Source organism: Pollicipes pollicipes, unplaced genomic scaffold (genome assembly GCF_011947565.3).
Source record: "Pollicipes pollicipes isolate AB1234 unplaced genomic scaffold, Ppol_2.1 Scaffold_4594;HRSCAF=5408_pilon_pilon_pilon, whole genome shotgun sequence".
Lineage (NCBI taxonomy): Eukaryota > Metazoa > Arthropoda > Thecostraca > Pollicipedomorpha > Pollicipedidae > Pollicipes > Pollicipes pollicipes.
This window is the reverse complement of record NW_023596520.1, coordinates 8,388-32,283: the sequence shown is the minus strand read 5'-3', so window position 1 is coordinate 32,283 and position 23,896 is coordinate 8,388. Positions and strand designations below refer to the sequence as shown.

Genomic DNA, 23,896 nt, shown 5'->3' with positions numbered 1-23,896 from the left:
ACAGACACCCTAAATTAATGTGATCAACTGACCTAGAATGAGCATCGTACAATTTGCATGACAGCGCAGTCTATGGGCATGCGCGCCTACACATCGTTTTATTTCAGCAACTGCAGCCGGTGGCAGAGGTGCCCGCAACCTGCTTAAGTGAAAACCCCACCGAACACTTCACACTCTACGTCATCAAACCATCCAACTGCGCGGCAAGGGGCAGTTCGAGATTGGACCGGGGGAAATATGGGTGGCTGCGGGGCAACTGCTCCCACATGGCGCATGTTAAGAGACCCCGCCGAAGTGAGTGCATTCCGAGGCGGCTGGACAGCTAACGGTCGGACGCCGGCCGCAGTACAGTTGGCGGAAGCCGTGCAGGGCACTACCCAGCAACGTCAGCACTGTTACAGTCCGTCGGGCGGCCGGCGCCCTGCTGTCGGGGGAGAGAGAGGTGAGGAGTCCAGCACCCCATGGCGCGCCTTCTCAAGCAGGTGGGCTGCCCTAATTACCAACAGAGGCTAGACAAAATACACCACGGACGGAGGCACGCCCGGCGGCGGCATCGCCATGCCAACGTGATGTCACACGGCCAGCACCTGTAGTCCTCGATGTTATTCTGGGCCATCACGGGGTCGCTGACCTTGTAAAACACTACAGCGTCAACGCTGACAGTCACGGAATCGTTGGTGAGCACCTGAAAGCCAACAACTGTCTGTGCGGAATCGTTGGTGAGCACCTGAAAGCCAACAGCTCTCTGTGTGGAATCGTTGGTGAGCACCTGAAAGCCAACAACTGTCTGTGTGGAATCGTTGGTGAGCGCCTGAAAGCCAACAACTATCTGTGTGGAATCGTTGGTGACCACCTGAAAGCCAACAGTTGCCCATGTGGAATCGTTGGTGAGCACCTGAAAGCCAACAGCTGTCCGTGTGGAATCGTTGGTGGGCACCTGAAAGACAACAGCTGTCTGTGTGGAGTCGTTGGTGAGCACCTGAAAGCCAACAGCTGTCTGTATAGAATGTCGGGCGTCGGCGCGCGCATGCGCGCGGGTAACCAAGTGTTCACGCACATACAGCTGAAGGCGAGCCAACGAACTGTCACGCTGGGGCTGTGAGCACTCGAACACTTCCCAGATGTTTACGCGGCCCTGCGAAAATAACTCGGCTCACTAACGCTGTGCAGCAGACTTGATGGGACTGCATCTCAAAAGCCGTATCTTATGACCACAAACGAAAATATTGATCAACGAGGCCAAACGGCAGCACTGTCGTCGGCATCAGCGTGCAGTAGTCATTTTTATGCCATAATTGCGCCTCCACTTGGAGGCGGGCGCTCAGGACGCCCAAATGCCAATGTCATTAATACGGTCGACCCCAAACGTATAACGCCCGAATGGTGGTTGTTTTACTGCCGCGAAATCGATTCCAGCTCCGACTGTTACATTTGGTTGATTCTGACTATACTTTCGAGCAGCACAGTACGTTTCTGAGCAAATTTCTGCAAACTCTGAACCAGGTCAGAGTTTCTTCTTGAGACCAGAGTCTCAATTTCTGAATCCATTTCAATGGAGCAAATTTCGGTGACAATAGGTGAGAAACCAACTCACCTGCACCAATCCCACACAAACTGGAAACCCCACAACCCCACAAAATTCCTGAAAGACAGCATGCGACATGACTTGACAGTAAGAGAGCATCAAGTGTTTCAGTGTTGCATGGCAAAACCATCACCTAAGACTCCTGTTGACGCTTACACTTCTTTTTTAATCCACTGATGGATAATCCAAATGACTGGACTCCAGCTCACACAACTACTCGAAAAACTCGATTGAACCGGGACTCAACAGAATGCTGGCTGATCCAGGAGCCAAATTTGACTTCATCCAGGGTCAGGTGTACGCCTGCATGAAACACATGTAGCTAAGAAAGAAAAATGGACTAATTACCAAACAGACAAGGTGGTCGTCTGCAATTGATATGGTAGGTATTCACCCGTGCCTGCTTCACATCCCATGAACGTGATGCACGTGGAAGTGGGATCATTGTATGCTGCCTCAGCATGACGGCGTGACATTGATAAAGGAAACAATTGTTATTTGTGAAACAAATTGTTTATTTGCAAAATTGACGAAAGCCCTCATCGGCAGGCATGTACTTTCTTATTCAGTTTATGGGGGCTTCAAACCCCCCTTCAACTCAGGCTCCAGCCAGGGGCGCAGCCAGAGCCTTAGCAATAGGGCACAGGGTTGAAAAAAGGCCCCTGACCGTAAAAAGGCCCCCGCTCAACGAAAAACGCTGGACACGGCCCAGTTGTTATTGAGGGCATTTTTTATAGATATTATATATATATAGATATAAATATAAGTATAAATATAAATATATATATATATATATATATATATACATGTTTGATAAAAAATAACTGCTGACTCAGCATTAACGAGCTTTTTGATGCATTGTTCTAGTTTCCGGGCCTTTGACTTTGCGTCATCGCTTAGATTAAATATGGTTCGCACAAAATTACTCATATATTCATCACTCCTTCCATTTTAACGTTTCGAGATCTTATCTCATCTTCGGAGAAAACTAAATTGCACATGAAATAAGTTTTGAGTTTTAAAGGATGAAAAAATTGTGCACTACTGTTGGAAAACATCTTTTAGTACGGAGAACATAAATGAAGCACAACTAATTGAAGTAAGACGGATCGCTATTTTCATCTTCATACATGTAAGAAACACTCATAATGGGAACATCACAAAGACACAATGGGAACACCATTGTCACAATCACACCGGAAGTGCTCACCGCCCACCACCTAGTAGCTCAAGAGTTCTGCAAGAATTTGTCTGTCTGTTTAAGGCCGGAGAGAGTTCGTTAATGAATATGCTTTCCCAAATTTGAAAGCGTCTTCTGTCACTGCACGTCCGTAAAATGTCAGTGCTGTCTGTCAGTTGTTGTCGTGTCAATGTCATGTCGTGTTCCTGTCGCATGTGGTCCAGGGGTGCCCCGTCACGTAAGTGCATTGTCAGGCGTCGTGAGAGTGTCGTTGTGGTCACACCAATGTAGTGTGTGGGACGAAGTTTGCAACCTTCGATGTTGCATTGGAATTGATACACTACATTGGTGCATTTCAGTTTGTCGTGTTTGTCTGGGCTGTTTCTCATAAGAAAGTTCGATATCTTCTTATTACAATAGTAAATGACAATGTCTATTTTGTGGTCGTTTTTGCCTTTAACATGTTGAGAGATAATTTCCCGTAAAGCTTTTTCATCCTGTTTGTGAGCAGATGTCATTTGATTTTGATAGTACAGTTTGACGGTCGGTTGGATGTCTTGCCTTGGTTTGCTGTCAAAGTGTCTTGTCATATGTCGTTGTGTCTCGTTTTCAATGTCAGAATTTGAAAAACTGTTGTTCACCAGGATCTGTTTGATTCGTGTCAATTCTGAATGTAGTCCTGTCCAATCAGAGCAGTGCTTAAATGCTCGTCGAAGAAAGGACCTTATGACGCTAATTTTGTAGCGTCGAGGACACTCACTGTCAGCATTTAAGCACCGTCCGTTGTTAGTCTGTTTTCGGTATACGGTCGTTTTGAATTGTTGTCCTTGTCCATCAACAGCTACGTCAAGAAAGGGTATTACGTTTTGCACACTTAGCTCTGTTGTGAATTTTAAGCCAGACCGTTCTTCAAAGGTGTTTTTGAGATGTCCTAGTTGGTCAATGTCCCTAACTTCTACAAATATATCGTCTACGTAGCGGCATTAAATGTCCGGTCTTATGTCGTCATTTTGTAGTATGTCGGTTTCTACGTGTCACATAAAAAAATTAGCGAATAGGGGTCCTAGAGGTGAGCCCATCGCAACACCCTCAATTTGGCAATACGTTCGGCCATCAGGCCCGCGGAAAGGAACTTCCAACGTGCAGGCTTTTAGTACTTGTTCAAGAACGCGCCTTGATATTTTGAGAGGAGGAATTTCAGGATGATTGTAGACGCGGTCAAGGATGATGGATATGGTTCTTTCAATAGGCACGTTTGTAAATAGATTTTCAACATCTAGAGAGGCTAGTAGGCCCTTAGGTTGACGAGATCGCACTATATCAATAAACTCGTCCGTTGATGACAAGCTGTAAGACATGGGAAGATATGGGTACAGAAGACCATTAAGACGTTTTGCAATTCTATAGGTTGGTGAAGGGATCTGTGAGATTATTGGACGAAGGGGGTTGCCGTTTTTGTGAGTTTTCACAGACCCATAAGCACATCCAGGCGCAAATTCACCCGTTATCTTGGAAAAGTGTATGCCATCAACAGCGGCATTGGCAGCAGTGATTAGTTTGTTAAGCTTGGTCTTGAGTTTGTCTGTTGGATCTTTTGTGATGTGCCGGAACTTCTTGTCGTCGTTCAAGATGCAGTTTAGTTTCGTATGATATTCCTTTTTGTCAAGTATTACGTAGAGTGATGATTTGTCCGCTCGCCGAATGATGATGTCGTCTTTTTCTCGAAGTTCCCTTGCCGCCGTCCTGAGTTCTTGCGTGAATATCTTGCTTCTATCATTTCCACGCTTTTTCGTGCTCTCTCCTAGTAAACTGTTCTTTAGATCCTTGTCCACGGTAACCTTGTTCTCTTTTTCCAAATTCAAGATATCCTGGTAAAGAATTTCCAGTTCTACTTTCTTCTTAAGTTTGTCATATTTCGACAACACATGGCAATTAAGTCCAAGATTAAGCACCTCTTTTCGTTCCTCAGTAAGATCATGTTGAGATAAATTGATGTCGGCAGTTTCCGGTAATACTATATGTCCACCATGGAGCCTTGAGAGCTTTTTCACGATTCTGCTTCTAGTAAGACGTCTAGCGTCACATTCAATCACGTCGAGTTCGTCAAGTACTTTTTGTTTTAGTTCATGTTCAGGGCAACGTACCTGTAGCTCTTGTTCTAAAACTTTCCTCTTTTTCTTCAGGATTTCACAGGCCGTCTTCTTTTGCTGCAGTTGGTGATTCACAAGTTGTTCTCTCTACCTTTTGGTAAAACCCTCTTTCTTAACTGCCTGGTCATGTAGCTTTATGTTGGAATATTTTGGCAGAATTCTTTCTTTGATACATGTTTGATTAAAAATAACTGCTGACTCAGCATTAACGAGCTTTTTGATGCATCGTTCTAGTTTCCGGGCCTTTGACTTTGCGTCATCGCTTAGATTAAATATGGTTCGCACAAAATTACTCATATATTCATCACTCCTTCCATTTTAACGTTTCGAGATCTTATCTCATCTTCGGAGAAAACTAAATTGCACATGAAATAAGTTTTGAGTTTTAAAGGATGAAAAAATTGTGCACTACTGTTGGAAAACATCTTTTAGTACGGAGAACATAAATGAAGCACAACTAATTGAAGTAAGACGGATCGCTATTTTCATCTTCATACATGTAAGAAACACTCATAATGGGAACATCACAAAGACACAATGGGAACACTATTGTCACAATCACATCGGAAGTGCTCACCGCCCACCACCTAGTAGCTCAAGAGTTCTGCAAGAATTTGTCTGTCTGTTTAAGGCCGGAGAGAGTTCGTTAATGAATATGCTTTCCCAAATTTGAAAGCGTCTTCTGTCACTGCACGTCCGTAAAATGTCAGTGCTGTCTGTCAGTTGTTGTCGTGTCAATGTCATGTCGTGTTCCTGTCGCATGTGGTCCAGGGGTGCCCCGTCACGTAAGTGCATTGTCAGGCGTCGTGAGAGTGTCGTTGTGGTCACACCAATGTAGTGTGTGGGACGAAGTTTGCAACCTTCGATGTTGCATTGGAATTGATACACTACATTGGTGCATTTCAGTTTGTCGTGTTTGTCTGGGCTGTTTCTCATAAGAAAGTTCGATATCTTCTTATTACAATAGTAAATGACAATGTCTATTTTGTGGTCGTTTTTGCCTTTAACATGTTGAGAGATAATTTCCCGTAAAGCTTTTTCATCCTGTTTGTGAGCAGATGTCATTTGATTTTGATAGTACAGTTTGACGGTCGGTTGGATGTCTTGCCTTGGTTTGCTGTCAAAGTGTCTTGTCATATGTCGTTGTGTCTCGTTTTCAATGTCAGAATTTGAAAAACTGTTGTTCACCAGGATCTGTTTGATTCGTGTCAATTCTGAATGTAGTCCGTCCAATCAGAGCAGTGCTTAAATGCTCGTCGAAGAAAGGACCTTATGACGCTAATTTTGTAGCGTCGAGGACACTCACTGTCAGCATTTAAGCACCGTCCGTTGTTAGTCTGTTTTCGGTATACGGTCGTTTTGAATTGTTGGCCTTGTCCATCAACAGCTACGTCAAGAAAGGGTATTACGTTTTGCACACTTAGCTCTGTTGTGAATTTTAAGCCAGACCGTTCTTCAAATGTGTTTTTGAGATGTCCTAGTTGGTCAATGTCCCTAACTTCTACAAATATATCGTCTACGTAGCGGCATTAAATGTCCGGTCTTATGTCGTCATTTTGTAGTATGTCGGTTTCTACGTGTCACATAAAAAAATTAGCGAATAGGGGTCCTAGAGGTGAGCCCATCGCAACACCCTCAATTTGGCAATACGTTCGGCCATCAGGCCCGCGGAAAGGAACTTCCAACGTGCAGGCTTTTAGTACTTGTTCAAGAACGCGCCTTGATATTTTGAGAGGAGGAATTTCAGGATGATTGTAGACGCGGTCAAGGATGATGGATATGGTTCTTTCAATAGGCACGTTTGTAAATAGATTTTCAACATCTAGAGAGGCTAGTAGGCCCTTAGGTTGACGAGATCGCACTATATCAATAAACTCGTCCGTTGATGACAAGCTGTAAGACATGGGAAGATATGGGTACAGAAGACCATTAAGACGTTTTGCAATTCTATAGGTTGGTGAAGGGATCTGTGAGATTATTGGACGAAGGGGGTTGCCGTTTTTGTGAGTTTTCACAGACCCATAAGCACATCCAGGCGCAAATTCACCCGTTATCTTGGAAAAGTGTATGCCATCAACAGCGGCATTGGCAGCAGTGATTAGTTTGTTAAGCTTGGTCTTGAGTTTGTCTGTTGGATCTTTTGTGATGTGCCGGAACTTCTTGTCGTCGTTCAAGATGCAGTTTAGTTTCGTATGATATTCCTTTTTGTCAAGTATTACGTAGAGTGATGATTTGTCCGCTCGCCGAATGATGATGTCGTCTTTTTCTCGAAGTTCCCTTGCCGCCGTCCTGAGTTCTTGCGTGAATATCTTGCTTCTATCATTTCCACGCTTTTTCGTGCTCTCTCCTAGTAAACTGTTCTTTAGATCCTTGTCCACGGTAACCTTGTTCTCTTTTTCCAAATTCAAGATATCCTGGTAAAGAATTTCCAGTTCTACTTTCTTCTTAAGTTTGTCATATTTCGACAACACATGGCAATTAAGTCCAAGATTAAGCACCTCTTTTCGTTCCTCAGTAAGATCATGTTGAGATAAATTGATGTCGGCAGTTTCCGGTAATACTATATGTCCACCATGGAGCCTTGAGAGCTTTTTCACGATTCTGCTTCTAGTAAGACGTCTAGCGTCACATTCAATCACGTCGAGTTCGTCAAGTACTTTTTGTTTTAGTTCATGTTCAGGGCAACGTACCTGTAGCTCTTGTTCTAAAACTTTCCTCTTTTTCTTCAGGATTTCACAGGCCGTCTTCTTTTGCTGCAGTTGGTGATTCACAAGTTGTTCTCTCTACCTTTTGGTAAAACCCTCTTTCTTAACTGCCTGGTCATGTAGCTTTATGTTGGAATATTTTGGCAGAATTCTTTCTTTGATACATGTTTGATTAAAAATAACTGCTGACTCAGCATTAACGAGCTTTTTGATGCATCGTTCTAGTTTCCGGGCCTTTGACTTTGCGTCATCGCTTAGATTAAATATGGTTCGCACAAAATTACTCATATATTCATCACTCCTTCCATTCTAACGTTTCGAGATCTTATCTCATCTTCGGAGAAGACTAAATTGCACATGAAATAAGTTTTGAGTTTTAAAGGATGAAAACATTGTGCACTACCGTTGGAAAACATCTTTTGGTACGGAGAACATAAATGAAGCACAACTAATTGAGGTAAGACGGATCGCTATTTTCATTTCATCATGTGACCACAACGACACTCTCACGACGCCTGACAATGCACTAACATGACGGGGCACCCCTGGACCACATGCGACAGGAACACGACATGACATTGACACGACAACAACTGACAGACAGCACTGACATTTTACGGACGTGCAGTGACAGAAGACGCTTTCAAATTTGGGAAAGCATATTCATTAACGAACTCTCTCCGGCCTTAAACAGACAGACAAATTCTTGCAGAACTCTTGAGCTACTAGGTGGTGGGCGGTGAGCACTTCCGATGTGATTGTGACAATAGTGTTCCCATTGTGTCTTTGTGATGTTCCCATTATGAGTGTTTCTTACATGTATGAAGATGAAAATAGCGATCCGTCTTACTTCAAGTAGTTGTGCTTCATTTATGTTCTCCGTACTAAAAGATGTTTTCCAACGGTAGTGCCCAATGTTTTCATCCTTTAAAACTCAAAACTTATTTCATGTGCAATTTAGTCTTCTCCGAAGATGAGATAAGATCTCGAAACGTTAGAATGGAAGGAGTGATGAATATATGAGTAATTTTGTGCGAACCATATTTAATCTAAGCGATGACGCAAAGTCAAAGGCCCGGAAACTAGAACGATGCATCAAAAAGCTCGTTAATGCTGAGTCAGCAGTTATTTTTAATCAAACATGTATCAAAGAAAGAATTCTGCCAAAATATTCCAACATAAAGCTACATGACCAGGCAGTTAAGAAAGAGGGTTTTACCAAAAGGTAGAGAGAACGACTTGTGAATCACCAACTGCAGCAAAAGAAGACGGCCTGTGAAATCCTGAAGAAAAAGAGGAAAGTTTTAGAACAAGAGCTACAGGTACGTTGCCCTGAACATGAACTAAAACAAAAAGTACTTGACGAACTCGACGTGATTGAATGTGACGCTAGACGTCTTACTAGAAGCAGAATCGTGAAAAAGCTCTCAAGGCTCCATGGTGGACATATAGTATTACCGGAAACTGCCGACATCAATTTATCTCAACATGATCTTACTGAGGAACGAAAAGAGGTGCTTAATCTTGGACTTAATTGCCATGTGTTGTCGAAATATGACAAACTTAAGAAGAAAGTAGAACTGGAAATTCTTTACCAGGATGTCTTGAATTTGGAAAAAGAGAACAAGGTTACCGTGGACAAGGATCTAAAGAACAGTTTACTAGGAGAGAGCACGAAAAAGCGTGGAAATGATAGAAGCAAGATATTCACGCAAGAACTCAGGACGGCGGCAAGGGAACTTCGAGAAAAAGACGACATCATCATTCGGCGAGCGGACAAATCATCACTCTACGTAATACTTGACAAAAAGGAATATCATACGAAACTAAACTGCATCTTGAACGACGACAAGAAGTTCCGGCACATCACAAAAGATCCAACAGACAAACTCAAGACCAAGCTTAACAAACTAATCACTGCTGCCAATGCCGCTGTTGATGGCATACACTTTTCCAAGATAACGGGTGAATTTGCGCCTGGATGTGCTTATGGGTCTGTGAAAACTCACAAAAACGGCAACCCCCTTCGTCCAATAATCTCACAGATCCCTTCACCAACCTATAGAATTGCAAAACGTCTTAATGGTCTTCTGTACCCATATCTTCCCATGTCTTACAGCTTGTCATCAACGGACGAGTTTATTGATATAGTGCGATCTCGTCAACCTAAGGGCCTACTAGCCTCTCTAGATGTTGAAAATCTATTTACAAACGTGCCTATTGAAAGAACCATATCCATCATCCTTGACCGCGTCTACAATCATCCTGAAATTCCTCCTCTCAAAATATCAAGGCGCGTTCTTGAACAAGTACTAAAAGCCTGCACGTTGGAAGTTCCTTTCCGCGGGCCTGATGGCCGAACGTATTGCCAAATTGAGGGTGTTGCGATGGGCTCACCTCTAGGACCCCTATTCGCTAATTTTTTTATGTGACACGTAGAAACCGACATACTACAAAATGACGACATAAGACCGGACATTTAATGCCGCTACGTAGACGATATATTTGTAGAAGTTAGGGACATTGACCAACTAGGACATCTCAAAAACACATTTGAAGAACGGTCTGGCTTAAAATTCACAACAGAGCTAAGTGTGCAAAACGTAATACCCTTTCTTGACGTAGCTGTTGATGGACAAGGCCAACAATTCAAAACGACCGTATACCGAAAACAGACTAACAACGGACGGTGCTTAAATGCTGACAGTGAGTGTCCTCGACGCTACAAAATTAGCGTCATAAGGTCCTTTCTTCGACGAGCATTTAAGCACTGCTCTGATTGGACGGACTACATTCAGAATTGACACGAATCAAACAGATCCTGGTGAACAACAGTTTTTCAAATTCTGACATTGAAAACGAGACACAACGACATATGACAAGACACTTTGACAGCAAACCAAGGCAAGACATCCAACCGACCGTCAAACTGTACTATCAAAATCAAATGACATCTGCTCACAAACAGGATGAAAAAGCTTTACGGGAAATTATCTCTCAACATGTTAAAGGCAAAAACGACCACAAAATAGACATTGTCATTTACTATTGTAATAAGAAGATATCGAACTTTCTTATGAGAAACAGCCCAGACAAACACGACAAACTGAAATGCACCAATGTAGTGTATCAATTCCAATGCAACATCGAAGGTTGCAAACTTCGTCCCACACACTACATTGGTGTGACCACAACGACACTCTCACGACGCCTGACAATGCACTTACGTGACGGGGCACCCCTGGACCACATGCGACAGGAACACGACATGACATTGACACGACAACAACTGACAGACAGCACTGACATTTTACGGACGTGCAGTGACAGAAGACGCTTTCAAATTTGGGAAAGCATATTCATTAACGAACTCTCTCCGGCCTTAAACAGACAGACAAATTCTTGCAGAACTCTTGAGCTACTAGGTGGTGGGCGGTGAGCACTTCCGGTGTGATTGTGACAATGGTGTTCCCATTGTGTCTTTGTGATGTTCCCATTATGAGTGTTTCTTACATGTATGAAGATGAAAATAGCGATCCGTCTTACTTCAAGTAGTTGTGCTTCATTTATGTTCTCCGTACTAAAAGATGTTTTCCAACGGTAGTGCCCAATGTTTTCATCCTTTAAAACTCAAAACTTATTTCATGTGCAATTTAGTCTTCTCCGAAGATGAGATAAGATCTCGAAACGTTAGAATGGAAGGAGTGATGAATATATGAGTAATTTTGTGCGAACCATATTTAATCTAAGCGATGACGCAAAGTCAAAGGCCCGGAAACTAGAACGATGCATCAAAAAGCTCGTTAATGCTGAGTCAGCAGTTATTTTTAATCAAACATGTATCAAAGAAAGAATTCTGCCAAAATATTCCAACATAAAGCTACATGACCAGGCAGTTAAGAAAGAGGGTTTTACCAAAAGGTAGAGAGAACAACTTGTGAATCACCAACTGCAGCAAAAGAAGACGGCCTGTGAAATCCTGAAGAAAAAGAGGAAAGTTTTAGAACAAGAGCTACAGGTACGTTGCCCTGAACATGAACTAAAACAAAAAGTACTTGACGAACTCGACGTGATTGAATGTGACGCTAGACGTCTTACTAGAAGCAGAATCGTGAAAAAGCTCTCAAGGCTCCATGGTGGACATATAGTATTACCGGAAACTGCCGACATCAATTTATCTCAACATGATCTTACTGAGGAACGAAAAGAGGTGCTTAATCTTGGACTTAATTGCCATGTGTTGTCGAAATATGACAAACTTAAGAAGAAAGTAGAACTGGAAATTCTTTACCAGGATGTCTTGAATTTGGAAAAAGAGAACAAGGTTACCGTGGACAAGGATCTAAAGAACAGTTTACTAGGAGAGAGCACGAAAAAGCGTGGAAATGATAGAAGCAAGATATTCACGCAAGAACTCAGGACGGCGGCAAGGGAACTTCGAGAAAAAGACGACATCATCATTCGGCGAGCGGACAAATCATCACTCTACGTAATACTTGACAAAAAGGAATATCATACGAAACTAAACTGCATCTTGAACGACGACAAGAAGTTCCGGCACATCACAAAAGATCCAACAGACAAACTCAAGACCAAGCTTAACAAACTAATCACTGCTGCCAATGCCGCTGTTGATGGCATACACTTTTCCAAGATAACGGGTGAATTTGCGCCTGGATGTGCTTATGGGTCTGTGAAAACTCACAAAAACGGCAACCCCCTTCGTCCAATAATCTCACAGATCCCTTCACCAACCTATAGAATTGCAAAACGTCTTAATGGTCTTCTGTACCCATATCTTCCCATGTCTTACAGCTTGTCATCAACGGACGAGTTTATTGATATAGTGCGATCTCGTCAACCTAAGGGCCTACTAGCCTCTCTAGATGTTGAAAATCTATTTACAAACGTGCCTATTGAAAGAACCATATCCATCATCCTTGACCGCGTCTACAATCATCCTGAAATTCCTCCTCTCAAAATATCAAGGCGCGTTCTTGAACAAGTACTAAAAGCCTGCACGTTGGAAGTTCCTTTCCGCGGGCCTGATGGCCGAACGTATTGCCAAATTGAGGGTGTTGCGATGGGCTCACCTCTAGGACCCCTATTCGCTAATTTTTTTATGTGACACGTAGAAACCGACATACTACAAAATGACGACATAAGACCGGACATTTAATGCCGCTACGTAGACGATATATTTGTAGAAGTTAGGGACATTGACCAACTAGGACATCTCAAAAACACCTTTGAAGAACGGTCTGGCTTAAAATTCACAACAGAGCTAAGTGTGCAAAACGTAATACCCTTTCTTGACGTAGCTGTTGATGGACAAGGCCAACAATTCAAAACGACCGTATACCGAAAACAGACTAACAACGGACGGTGCTTAAATGCTGACAGTGAGTGTCCTCGACGCTACAAAATTAGCGTCATAAGGTCCTTTCTTCGACGAGCATTTAAGCACTGCTCTGATTGGACGGACTACATTCAGAATTGACACGAATCAAACAGATCCTGGTGAACAACAGTTTTTCAAATTCTGACATTGAAAACGAGACACAACGACATATGACAAGACACTTTGACAGCAAACCAAGGCAAGACATCCAACCGACCGTCAAACTGTACTATCAAAATCAAATGACATCTGCTCACAAACAGGATGAAAAAGCTTTACGGGAAATTATCTCTCAACATGTTAAAGGCAAAAACGACCACAAAATAGACATTGTCATTTACTATTGTAATAAGAAGATATCGAACTTTCTTATGAGAAACAGCCCAGACAAACACGACAAACTGAAATGCACCAATGTAGTGTATCAATTCCAATGCAACATCGAAGGTTGCAAACTTCGTCCCACACACTACATTGGTGTGACCACAACGACACTCTCACGACGCCTGACAATGCACTTACGTGACGGGGCACCCCTGGACCACATGCGACAGGAACACGACATGACATTGACACGACAACAACTGACAGACAGCACTGACATTTTACGGACGTGCAGTGACAGAAGACGCCTTCAAATTTGGGAAAGCATATTCATTAACGAACTCTCTCCGGCCTTAAACAGACAGACAAATTCTTGCAGAACTCTTGAGCTACTAAGTGGTGGGCGGTGAGCACTTCCGATGTGATTGTGACAATGGTGTTCCCATTGTGTCTTTGTGATGTTCCCATTATGAGTGTTTCTTACATGTATGAAGATGAAAATAGCGATCCGTCTTACTTCAAGTAGTTGTGCTTCATTTATGTTCTCCGTACTAAAAGATGTTTTCCAACGGTAGTGCCCAATGTTTTCATCCTTTAAAACTCAAAACTTATTTCATGTGCAATTTAGTCTTCTCCGAAGATGAGATAAGATCTCGAAACGTTAGAATGGAAGGAGTGATGAATATATGAGTAATTTTGTGCGAACCATATTTAATCTAAGCGATGACGCAAAGTCAAAGGCCCGGAAACTAGAACGATGCATCAAAAAGCTCGTTAATGCTGAGTCAGCAGTTATTTTTAATCAAACATGTATCAAAAAAAGAATTCTCCCAAAATATACCAATATATATATATATATATATATATATATATATATATATATATATATATATGTGTGTGTGTGTGTGTGTGTGTGTGTGTGTGTGTGTGTGTGTGTGTGTGTGTGTGTGTGTGTGTGTGTGTGTGTGTGTGTGTGTGTGTGTGTGTGTGTGTGTGTGTGTGTGTGTGTGTGTGTGTGTGTGTGTGTGTGTGTGTGTGTGTGTGTGTGTGTGTGTATGTGTGTGTGTGTGTGTGTGTGTGTGTGTGTGTATGTGTGTGTGTGTGTTATACATTTTTACATTCTATAACTGGAATTCCAGCCAGACGCTTCTGCGAGATCAGCTCTGCCTTGAGTTTATAATAAGCAAACTGACAAAATCATACGTTAAAACAATGGCCCGATGGACTCGACTTGAGCCAATAGAACTCAGAAACTTCGTCATAATTTTTATCTGGGTTGTTCAGAGATAGCAGGGATTCCGCGCATGTGGACTGAATGTCAAAATGGGTCAAAAATTTGTATAAACATGGCCAAGTCATGTTTGTCTGGATATCTTCAATATTCAGTCAGAATGGATAAGTGGCAAAGATTAGGTAACGTGGTTTTGAGCAAGCGCGCTCGCATATCTTAAAAACAAAAAGCTCGACGCCAAGCTTTGCAGTCTCGCGGGCCGCGAGGTGTCGGCCCTGCAGCTTCTATTAGGCCGTGGCCACCAGGTGGATGACAGTGGTGATGCATCTGAGCGAAGTTCGTTGGAACGTTTGTGGGCACCAAGTCGCACATTTAGAGATATTCCGGGCTTATATTTTACCTGTGAGGTTTTTAGGTTGATGACAACAACGTATTGGTCTTAACGGCATCGCAAAGTGGTGTTGGAATCTTGTAGTGGAAATGGAAGAGTAAGGGTAAAATTTTTATGTTTCTATGTTTCTATGTGTTGCTGTAACTGTTATTCTGTCGAGAGGACAATCTCAAAGTTGTAAAAAATCGTCAGTGTTACCATTGAACTGTATGAATTAATTTTGAGACATTCAGAAATATAATTTTACTATGGTCACTCGCCCTGGCGTTACTTGCAGCGGCCAAGGCCGTTTGGTTTTACGAAGACTGCGACCAACGCCATTGCTATCCATGCTCCGCCAAATTACGGACGTGTCATTGAGGACTTATGACACACTCAGCTGCTGGGGCTATGGGGCGCCGCCAGTCTCTCATCCTGGCTGGAAGAGGGCGGGCACCGCGGGGGATCGAACCCCGTAACTGTGGGTTCCCAGACGCGCAGTGGTTAACGCAGGCGCGTTAACCTTTTAATAGCATTTGTTTCACTAGTAGATTCTGCAAAAGACCGAACGTTCTCAGGGAAGCATGGGATGACCTTGTGCGTTTCGAGCTCATTTCGACACATTCAATTCAGCACTAATGAGACCCCTTATTCCCGGTAAAGGGGCCCCCTTGAGTACAACACTACGGGGCACATTACTGTTCCCGGTCAATGGCTGAAGGTCCATTCTGCCCCACCGCGATGTGTTTTTCGGTCGTCATTCTGCCGGCGCGGGGCGGCATCTTCTTGCCGACGGGAGGCCCTTAGAACGATACATCATATCACATTGGTTCGTTCTTTGACGTGAGAGGCCTTCTGACCCGCGCAGTTGACCCCGGAACGACGCATGAACCGTCATTAACGCAACAACATCCCTGCTCGCCGCTGGTGGTCAATAATTGGCACGTAGACTCCAGTTGGGCTTAATGAGTCCATGCTGGAAAAGGGTTGGAGGGCACACCGTTTGGTAGTGGGGGCCCTGACTGGCACAGTACTCTTCTATTGCCTCAATGTGAGCACTCATCATAAGGTATTATGTTTCTTTCAGTTGTTGGAGGGCCCCGACCAGCGCAACAGCCCTTCTGCCAATCAGGCTCCGGTCCTTGTCCCTGTTGAGCAACTTTCCCCCTGACCAATTCGAGACCCTTTGTTGACACAAAATACCATATTAGGCACTACGGGCCCCTGGGAGATACAGGATCCCGACCAAATGTAAACCGCGGGCCCGGCCTTGTCACTGCTTGGGAAATGGGCTCCCAGATCTCAGACCAACACGGAGCCGACTGTTCACTGTTCGTAATCTCTGGCCGAAATAGAGGAACGCCCTGTCTCAGGGGTCCCTATCGGTTTAAGAGATCATCTTAGTGACATTTGAGAACACGGCCCTATGGGCGGTAGTCCTTGATGTGACCTACAGCCAGCCCTTTGGACGCTTCATCCATCCCATCGAGCCCTTGGTCTTTGGTCTCGAGAGACCATTCGGCTCCTCTTCGGGCTCCCTCAAACACCGTTCCGACTCGGGGCCACTTGCCACCACAGGACGCCTGTGCGGTCCCTAATCGACGCAGGAGCCCTCATTGTGTCAGGAGCCCAGAACGTTGCTAGTCGCGGACCCCGGCCTCCTTTTTGCTTGGGAAATGGGTCTCAAGAGCTCGGACGGACATGGAGCCGACTGTTCGGTGTTCGTGGTCTCCGACCGACTAAGACACCCGCATTGTCTCACAGGCTCCTCACACGGTGCAAGAGGACCTCTGACTGATATTTCAGGTCACGACCCTACGGGCCGCGATTCTTTACGTGACCAACAGCCAGTCCTTCGGGTCTTTATGCCCTCCAGCCGGGCCTTTGATCGTAGGTTCCGGTGGGCCACCCTAGCCTCTCTTTGGACCTCATCAGACACTTCCGTTGGTCGGCTCGAGGCCCTTGCGAGCACAGGGCCTTTTGTTAGTCGCTGTGGGCCCCTTACAAATGCATCGCATCTCACCAGTGTAAATTACTGGCCCCGACGTTATGGCTGATTGGGAAGCAGGTCCCCAGGCCCAGACGGGCACGGAGCCGACTATGTGGCGCGATGGTACCTAACCGACATGTAAGCCTATATTGACCCAGGTGGTCCCCGATCGGCGCAGAGAGCCCTCTGACCGTTATTTGAGGGTCCGTCTTCGCAGGCATGGGCCCCTGAATAAAACTCTGATCAGCTCTTTATGCCATTAAACCCTCTAATTGGGCGTTTGATCGTCGAACCGAGTGGGCCCTCTAGGCTCTTCAGGCCTCCTCGAACACTGCCTCTGGCCGACTCGGGACCCTTTGACATCACAGGGCCCCTGTTAGGCGCTGCGGGGCCCCGAGCAATGTAATTCGCTGGCTCCGGCTTTGTCCTTCATTGGGAAATGGGCCCTTTGGCCTATGCCGGCACGGAGCCGACTGTGCGTTACTGGTGGTGTCTGATCGAAATATAGGCCCTTATCGACTCAGTGGGCCTCTAATTCGCGCGTAGCTCCCTCTGGCTGACATTAAAGTGCCCGGACCTGCGGGCCGGAGCGCTTGAACGAGACCTCCGGCTGACTTTTCAGGCCCTTCGGACGCTCAAATTGGGCCCCTAATCGCAGGTTCCGAGGGGCCCGAAGTACGTACGGGATGGTTACGCGCCCTCTGTGCCCCCTGCCCGCGCTCCTGGCTCCAGCCAACTTTGGGAAGAAAGTGCTCTGCTCGGGTGGGGGGGGGGGGGGACAATTTTACCACCCTAAGATCTCGGAAACTAAAATGGCTTGAGACACAAAATTCACAGGGTGGGTTTGCCTGCAAGGGTGTAGCGGTGCAACGTCGCCGAAGATAATGACGTGTGCGACACGTGAACTCACTTGTGTCAATATGTGAGACTCCTATGTGATGAGCTTGGGGTCAAGTAAGGTCAAACAAGGCCTAAGAACATACGCCAGGCGGTACGTTCCTAAAGACATGATGCTGACCTGGGTCATTTTAGGTCAATAACCTATTCTTATCTTAACAAAGTCCATGGCAAATTTCTGTTCCGGTCCCTGTTATTAATAAATTCGAACTGAGCACTAGACACTACCCTACAAAGCAAGCTCTCCAGTAAAAAGTATGTTAGTTTTTTTACCTCGGCCTGATCCTGTACCTGAACCTAGGTCAATGAAATCGGTTTTAATTCTACATCCACTGGCTTTGTTGCCTACGAAACTATCTCAGATCTGTATGGCTTCGTGTTACACTCCGTTGTTGCATCACATTGAACGATTCCCTAAAAGTGCTGTTCGCTGACAGCCATGGCACAGCTTTGACCTGCTATATAGTTTTTAGCTGCCATTTGACCTGCCATATAGGTCAGCAACCTTGCAGGATACATACGATTTTTACATCAAACGATCTGCCATTCAATTCTCTACAGCTGCATAAAGTTTGGTGGGACCCCTCCGCGCCGCTCGGAAAGCATTCTGGAAAAACCTTAGGGTGTAAATTTGACCCCCACCCAAGTGCGTATCCACTGTCCATACAACTGCTTATGTCTTGTGTAACTACGCGACAGCTCACTTTTTGCCCACGAAAAACATAAACAGAAGCGTGGCAATAAAAGAAAACGTAACTAGTCGGTACCTGAGAAGCCGTTTTGCTTCACCCGTAACAACAATACGCACCAGTTCACACCTTCGCTCAAAAGCGGGTGGTTGATGCCGCCGAGGGCTGGACGTGAGCATACTCGGTGTCGCCGGCGCTCTTATTTTCTCTGCTAAATCTGACAGCAATTTTGGACCTGAAGGTGTGCGATAGCTTAGGTTTGAAGGCGGCACTGTCCAACCGCATGGCCCCAACTCTGGGAAGGAATGGGATGACTGAAAGTGGTGCCACGACAGTATGATATTTCGCGAAAGTTGCGGCAGCGGCTCTGTACTTTTCAAAATGGGTTATTCATTACTTTTGTTCAGAGACGTGCCATTTTAACAGTGTGTGCTGTCTGGCCTGGTTGATCGCTGTTCGTGTTTGTGAGTGCACCGCGACTCAATGCCATTAGCTTGATACACAGGCCGCCGATGATCGCAAAGATAAGATCAGGAGAAAAATACCAACATTCAATCGTCGCAAGCAGTGCACACCGAAGCGATCATTGCTTTTTCTCGACTTTCGTGCCTGCCATGCTTCGTGGTTCAGGTCGTCGCGAAGAAAACTATCTTTTGGATTATGCATACAGCAAATTTTAATTATTTTTATCCGATGATGTTGAATGGTTGGATTTCTGGGATCAGCGTTCACGCTAACCAGTGCTTGCCGTGTGAGCCCTGAACCCTACCATCCGATCGCGCAATTCCACTTCAAAGACAGAGTTTGGCGGCGAAAGTTTAGCGTGCCGCAAGGCTCGGTACGGTCCGTCCTGCCCTCTGACGTCACCTGAACTTTCGCGCGACCGCTGCCGCCGGTCGCAGACTGCACCTGTCAAGACCAAATAGCGAGCACCTAGAGCGATTCGAGCCCACCCCGCCACGGGTGGGTGGATAGGAAGGCAAGCGCTCCAACCAACTGAGCCAATAGGGTGGACCAAGTTGGCCTTTGCTGTTTCCATGTTCGTTGTGTACTTACCGCTATGGCCACTGCGATAAAACTGGCACTGAAGTTATGACTTCAGAACACGACCTAGCATGAGTCTATTCTGATACTAACATGTGGCCTGGTATCGACTTCTCAAGCTCATCAAAACACATCAGAAATGTAAACATACAGGAAAACGCCTGGAACGTTATGCAGGGCATACTGTCCACGAAAAAAAAATATTATAGGCCCTCGGCCTTATAGTTAGAGTAGCTAGGATAACTTAATTTTGGGCTGAATTACATCCTTCATAATGGCACTTGATAAGTACATGTGGCACGAGGGCTATGACATGTCAACGACATTGTTTGCGGAATATCGCGAAGGTTGGCCCGAATCCTCACTCAAGCCCTGATGGCGCACGCTTACATGCCTTCATCACAACACCACTTGCATAGCGGTGGTCATAAAGAAAGCTACGAGGAGTGTGAACATCATTAGTGAACATCATTAGTGGTACATTATATATCTCAAAGCAACACGGCAGGCATGTATGTGAAGTGATATTATTCTTTTCCTTCGTGTTGATACCTTGAATATTTGCCGATTGTCCATTCTAGAATCATCCTGTGAGCACGAAGCGTAGGCATACTCGTGCTGTAAGACTGACGACGACAATAATTCAGAGCATTTTATAGCCCTATTTTTCGCACACGCTGTCACCCGATTTGGTTTCACGCATGAGCTTGCCAACCGGCCAAACATCCAGGAAGGCAAAAATCCACTCGCAAAGGCGAACAGCATTCAGTCGGACAATGTACGTATACTCCTGAAACGCGATATAACTGCACGAAAACATCATCACGATCCATTTTGACAGAGCGCAGGCAAACCCTCCACCGAGCCTCACTCCGGCGTCGCATTCATCTCCGCCACGCCACACCAATCCCAATCAGGCGAGTGGCGCCGCCAAACAGAGCCGAGCGGCGCCAGTCGGCGCCCGGCCCCGTCCAGCCCGACCCCGCCCAGCCCGACCCCGTCCAGCCCGGCTTCTTGGGCCCTGCCCGGCCGAGTCCAGCCCGGCCCCGCCCGACCCGACCACGTCCAGCCCTGCCCGGCTCCGCCCCGCCCACCCCCGTCCGGTCCGACCCGGCCCGGCCCCGTCGATCCCGCCCGGACCCGTCCAGTCCAGTCCGGCCCGGCCCCGCCCAGTCCAGCCTGGCCCCGCCCGGCCCGACCCCGTCCAGCCCGGCCCGGCCCGGCCCAGCCCGGCCCGGCCCCGTCCAGCGCGGCCCTGCCCGGTTCGGCCCCGTCCAGCCCGGCCCGGCCCGGCCCGGCCCCGCACGGCCGCCGCGCCTCGGCCAGCAATCGGCCGTATGTCTCACCTCCTGTGGCGGCACATCGAACGACACTGTGCGCAGGTCCACTTTCCTGTACGTGTCAATACAGGGCACGATGAAGAAGATGCCGGGTCCCTTGGCGCCGCCCTGCAGCAGCCGGCCCAGCCGGAAGATCACGGCCCGCTCGTACTCCTGCACCACCTGCCGTGATGCGACGAGCCGTCAGAGGCAGGCGTCGGCCCGGACGTATAAAAAGCGTATCAAACGACGGGCAAAACGTGTATTGTCACTCGAACAATATACGTTTTGCCCGTCTTCCCATTCACAGTCCCAGTTTCAGGTTAGGGTATTCCACAGATTCCAATTTGATCTCTTCCCTCGGTCTCGATTTGCTCCCCATTGTGGGAGACGTGGTAGCATCCGTGGATTGGCAAACAAAATCGCTGAGTTGTAGACGCAAGAATATAAAAGAATACGTTAAGATCAAGCGCGTGCAAAACAACTCCTTGCTCATTTTAGGCCATTGGCTGGCCAAAAACTGAGCCAGTCGGCTGGAAGTGCAAGGAAGGATCAAAATTTTCGCGGAAGTCTTAGGCGTGCATGCGCTTCACATGGAGACCATGGCTGGAGATCCATGGACCACTAACGCCATTTTACAGGATTACTGGACGTAATCGAATATGATGTTAACTATGTAATTCTCGAAATATAGCGGTAGGCCATGCGAATCGCCACGGCAGGCGACCACTCGCGGGGAACGTACCTTGACGCACAGGCAAATAGAGAACGGCAGTGTGCATATGATGAGGAGGTACGAGACGAGGGTTAACAGAATGGCGCAGCATCCTGGACCCTCCGGATCAGCTGCAACACAAACAGCCCGGTCAGGAGTGGGTCGTGTGAAACAAACCGGCAGACAGCTGTGGTAAACCGTACAGCTCTGTCCCAAGCAGCCCCCACACGCTGGACTTGAAGTTCTTATGCAGCTTGTGCACTGAACAGCCTCTGTAATGCGTCCTGAAAATGGGTCGACCAGCGCGGCGGCTCAAGCTCAGAAAACGCAGTTTGGAGGCTGGCTAACACCTAAACCACAGGTTACAGGCTGGCCAACAGCTGTAAGAGAGATTTGGAACAATTGGCAGCCACCATACATGCTACAGATCAGTCCGCACCTGTAGGCGTTGCGTCCTCACAGAACCGAAGAAGTCTACAACACAGCTCACAGCTCCGTCGGTCAACAACTGCAGGACATCACACTAACCAATGCGCAGCTGCGGGACAGCATACTGACCGATACACAACTGCGGTGTAAAAAATATGAAATAGTTATGAACACCCATTGTATAGCTGTTCACCATTTTTTCTCAAGGCATGTTTCAAAATGTTCGTAACCATATGCATAAAGGGCTGCAGCGAAAGCAACGTGCGCTGTGAGGAACGCTAGGCCATCCCTCTAACAATGCGCCAATTCTGTTGGGCAAATGAAGCCGCCGTGATCAAAACAGTACTCAAATATGTGTGTGAAATTATAGCTCGAAACAGGTGCGTAGCTATTACCCCAGATATGTGGAGACCGGTCACCTTTCCCATGCCAATTTCTTCCACTTATCGTCAAAGGGTTCTTGAGCTTATATAACGGAAAGTGCGTGGGCTTTGGTTTACCCCTCCCCGTTGCCGATGCTCATGGCCTGCAACTGCTTGAGCCATGAATCGGTAGCTCTTCTCTCCTCTCTCTCTCTCTCTCTCTCTCTCTCCTCTCCTCTCGCTCTCTCTCTCTCCTGTCTCTCTCTCTCCTCTCTCTCTCTCCTCCTCTCCTCTCTCTCTCTTCTCTCTCTCGTCCATCTCCGGTCTCTCTCTATCTCTCTCTGTCATCTCGTCTCACATCATCCTTCTCATCTGCGTCCTCTCTCTCTCTCTCTCTCTCTCTCTATCTTCTCTATCTCTCTCTCTCCTCTCTCTCCTCTCTCTTCTCTCTCTCTCTTCTCTCTCTCTCTTCTCTTCTCTCTCTCTCTCTCTCTCTCTATCTTCTCTCTCTCTCTCCTCTCTTCTCTCTCTCTCTCTCTCTCTCTCTCTCTCTCTCTCTCTCTCTCTCTCTCTTCTCTCTCTCTCGCTTCTTCTCTCTCTCTCTCTATCTCTCTCTCTCTCTCTCTCCTCTATATCTATCTCTCTCTCTCTCTCTCTCCTCTCTCTCTCTCTCTCTCCTTCTCTCTCTCTCTCTCTCTCTCTCTCTCTCTCTCTCTCCTCTCTCTCCTCTCTCTATCTCTCTCTCTCTCTCTCTCTCCTCTCTCTCTCTTCTCTCTCTCTCTCTCTCTCTCTCTCTCTCTCTCTCTCTCTTCCTCCGCAATCCCGCACAAGAACAATGATCAAAATTTCGGACAACCACGGACAGGGGACAACATTGATGCGAAATATGCGCATGAAAATCAGCAGTGCGGCTTTTTGGTAATTGTTGCTTTGACTTCCGCAACAAGTATCATGCCGTATTCTGTATGCGTGACTAGGGACTGCCGGCCTTCCTACGTAATGAGGCATTGCATAATGCAGCAAGGGCCTTGCACGACAGAGAGGGAACGTCCGTGCGGCTGGTGCTGCTAACTAACTAACGGTGCTGCCGACCTGCAGTGACATTCCGTCACTGTGGAACAGCTGCGGCAGCGGGGCGTTTCGCCACTCACGGAACAGCACGCTAAGCTCCATATATTGCTGCTTCGCCGCTGAGTCGATAAACTCCATACCCGATCACTGGTTCGCCTTTTGACGGGGCGATCTCCGAGGCACGCCGGAACACCGAGAGCACCTACGCCGCGGCAAAGCTGCGCGGATTGCTTCACCGAGAACACTGGGTCACCGAACACCGCGTGACTTCTGCTGAAGCAGCCCGCCTCGGGACGCGCGGCTCCATCGAACGCGCTGTGGCAGCGTAGGGGGCAGCGCGGCCCTGACATCGGCGTCACGCATCGCCGGCCAGTCGGCGCCAGCCTGGCACCGCGTGACGGCCGCTGCGTGACGCGTGACGGCGTCGCTCCGGC

At 46.7% G+C, this 23,896-nt stretch overlaps 1 protein-coding gene across 1 annotated transcript in view; it reads right to left on the bottom strand.

Moving 5' to 3' along the window:
- The window catches only part of LOC119097852 (mechanosensory protein 2), a 32,990-nt gene extending 9,390 nt beyond the window's left edge, over window positions 1-23,600 (bottom strand). Inside the window, exons 1-3 of the mRNA XM_037220802.1 lie at window positions 23,543-23,600; window positions 21,631-21,731; window positions 20,913-21,068 (exon numbers count right to left, since the gene is read on the bottom strand). Coding sequence (XP_037076697.1) covers window positions 20,913-21,068; window positions 21,631-21,731; window positions 23,543-23,600 — 315 coding nt within the window. The remainder of the gene's footprint in view (window positions 1-20,912; window positions 21,069-21,630; window positions 21,732-23,542) is intronic.
- Window positions 23,601-23,896: the final 296 nt, after the last annotated feature.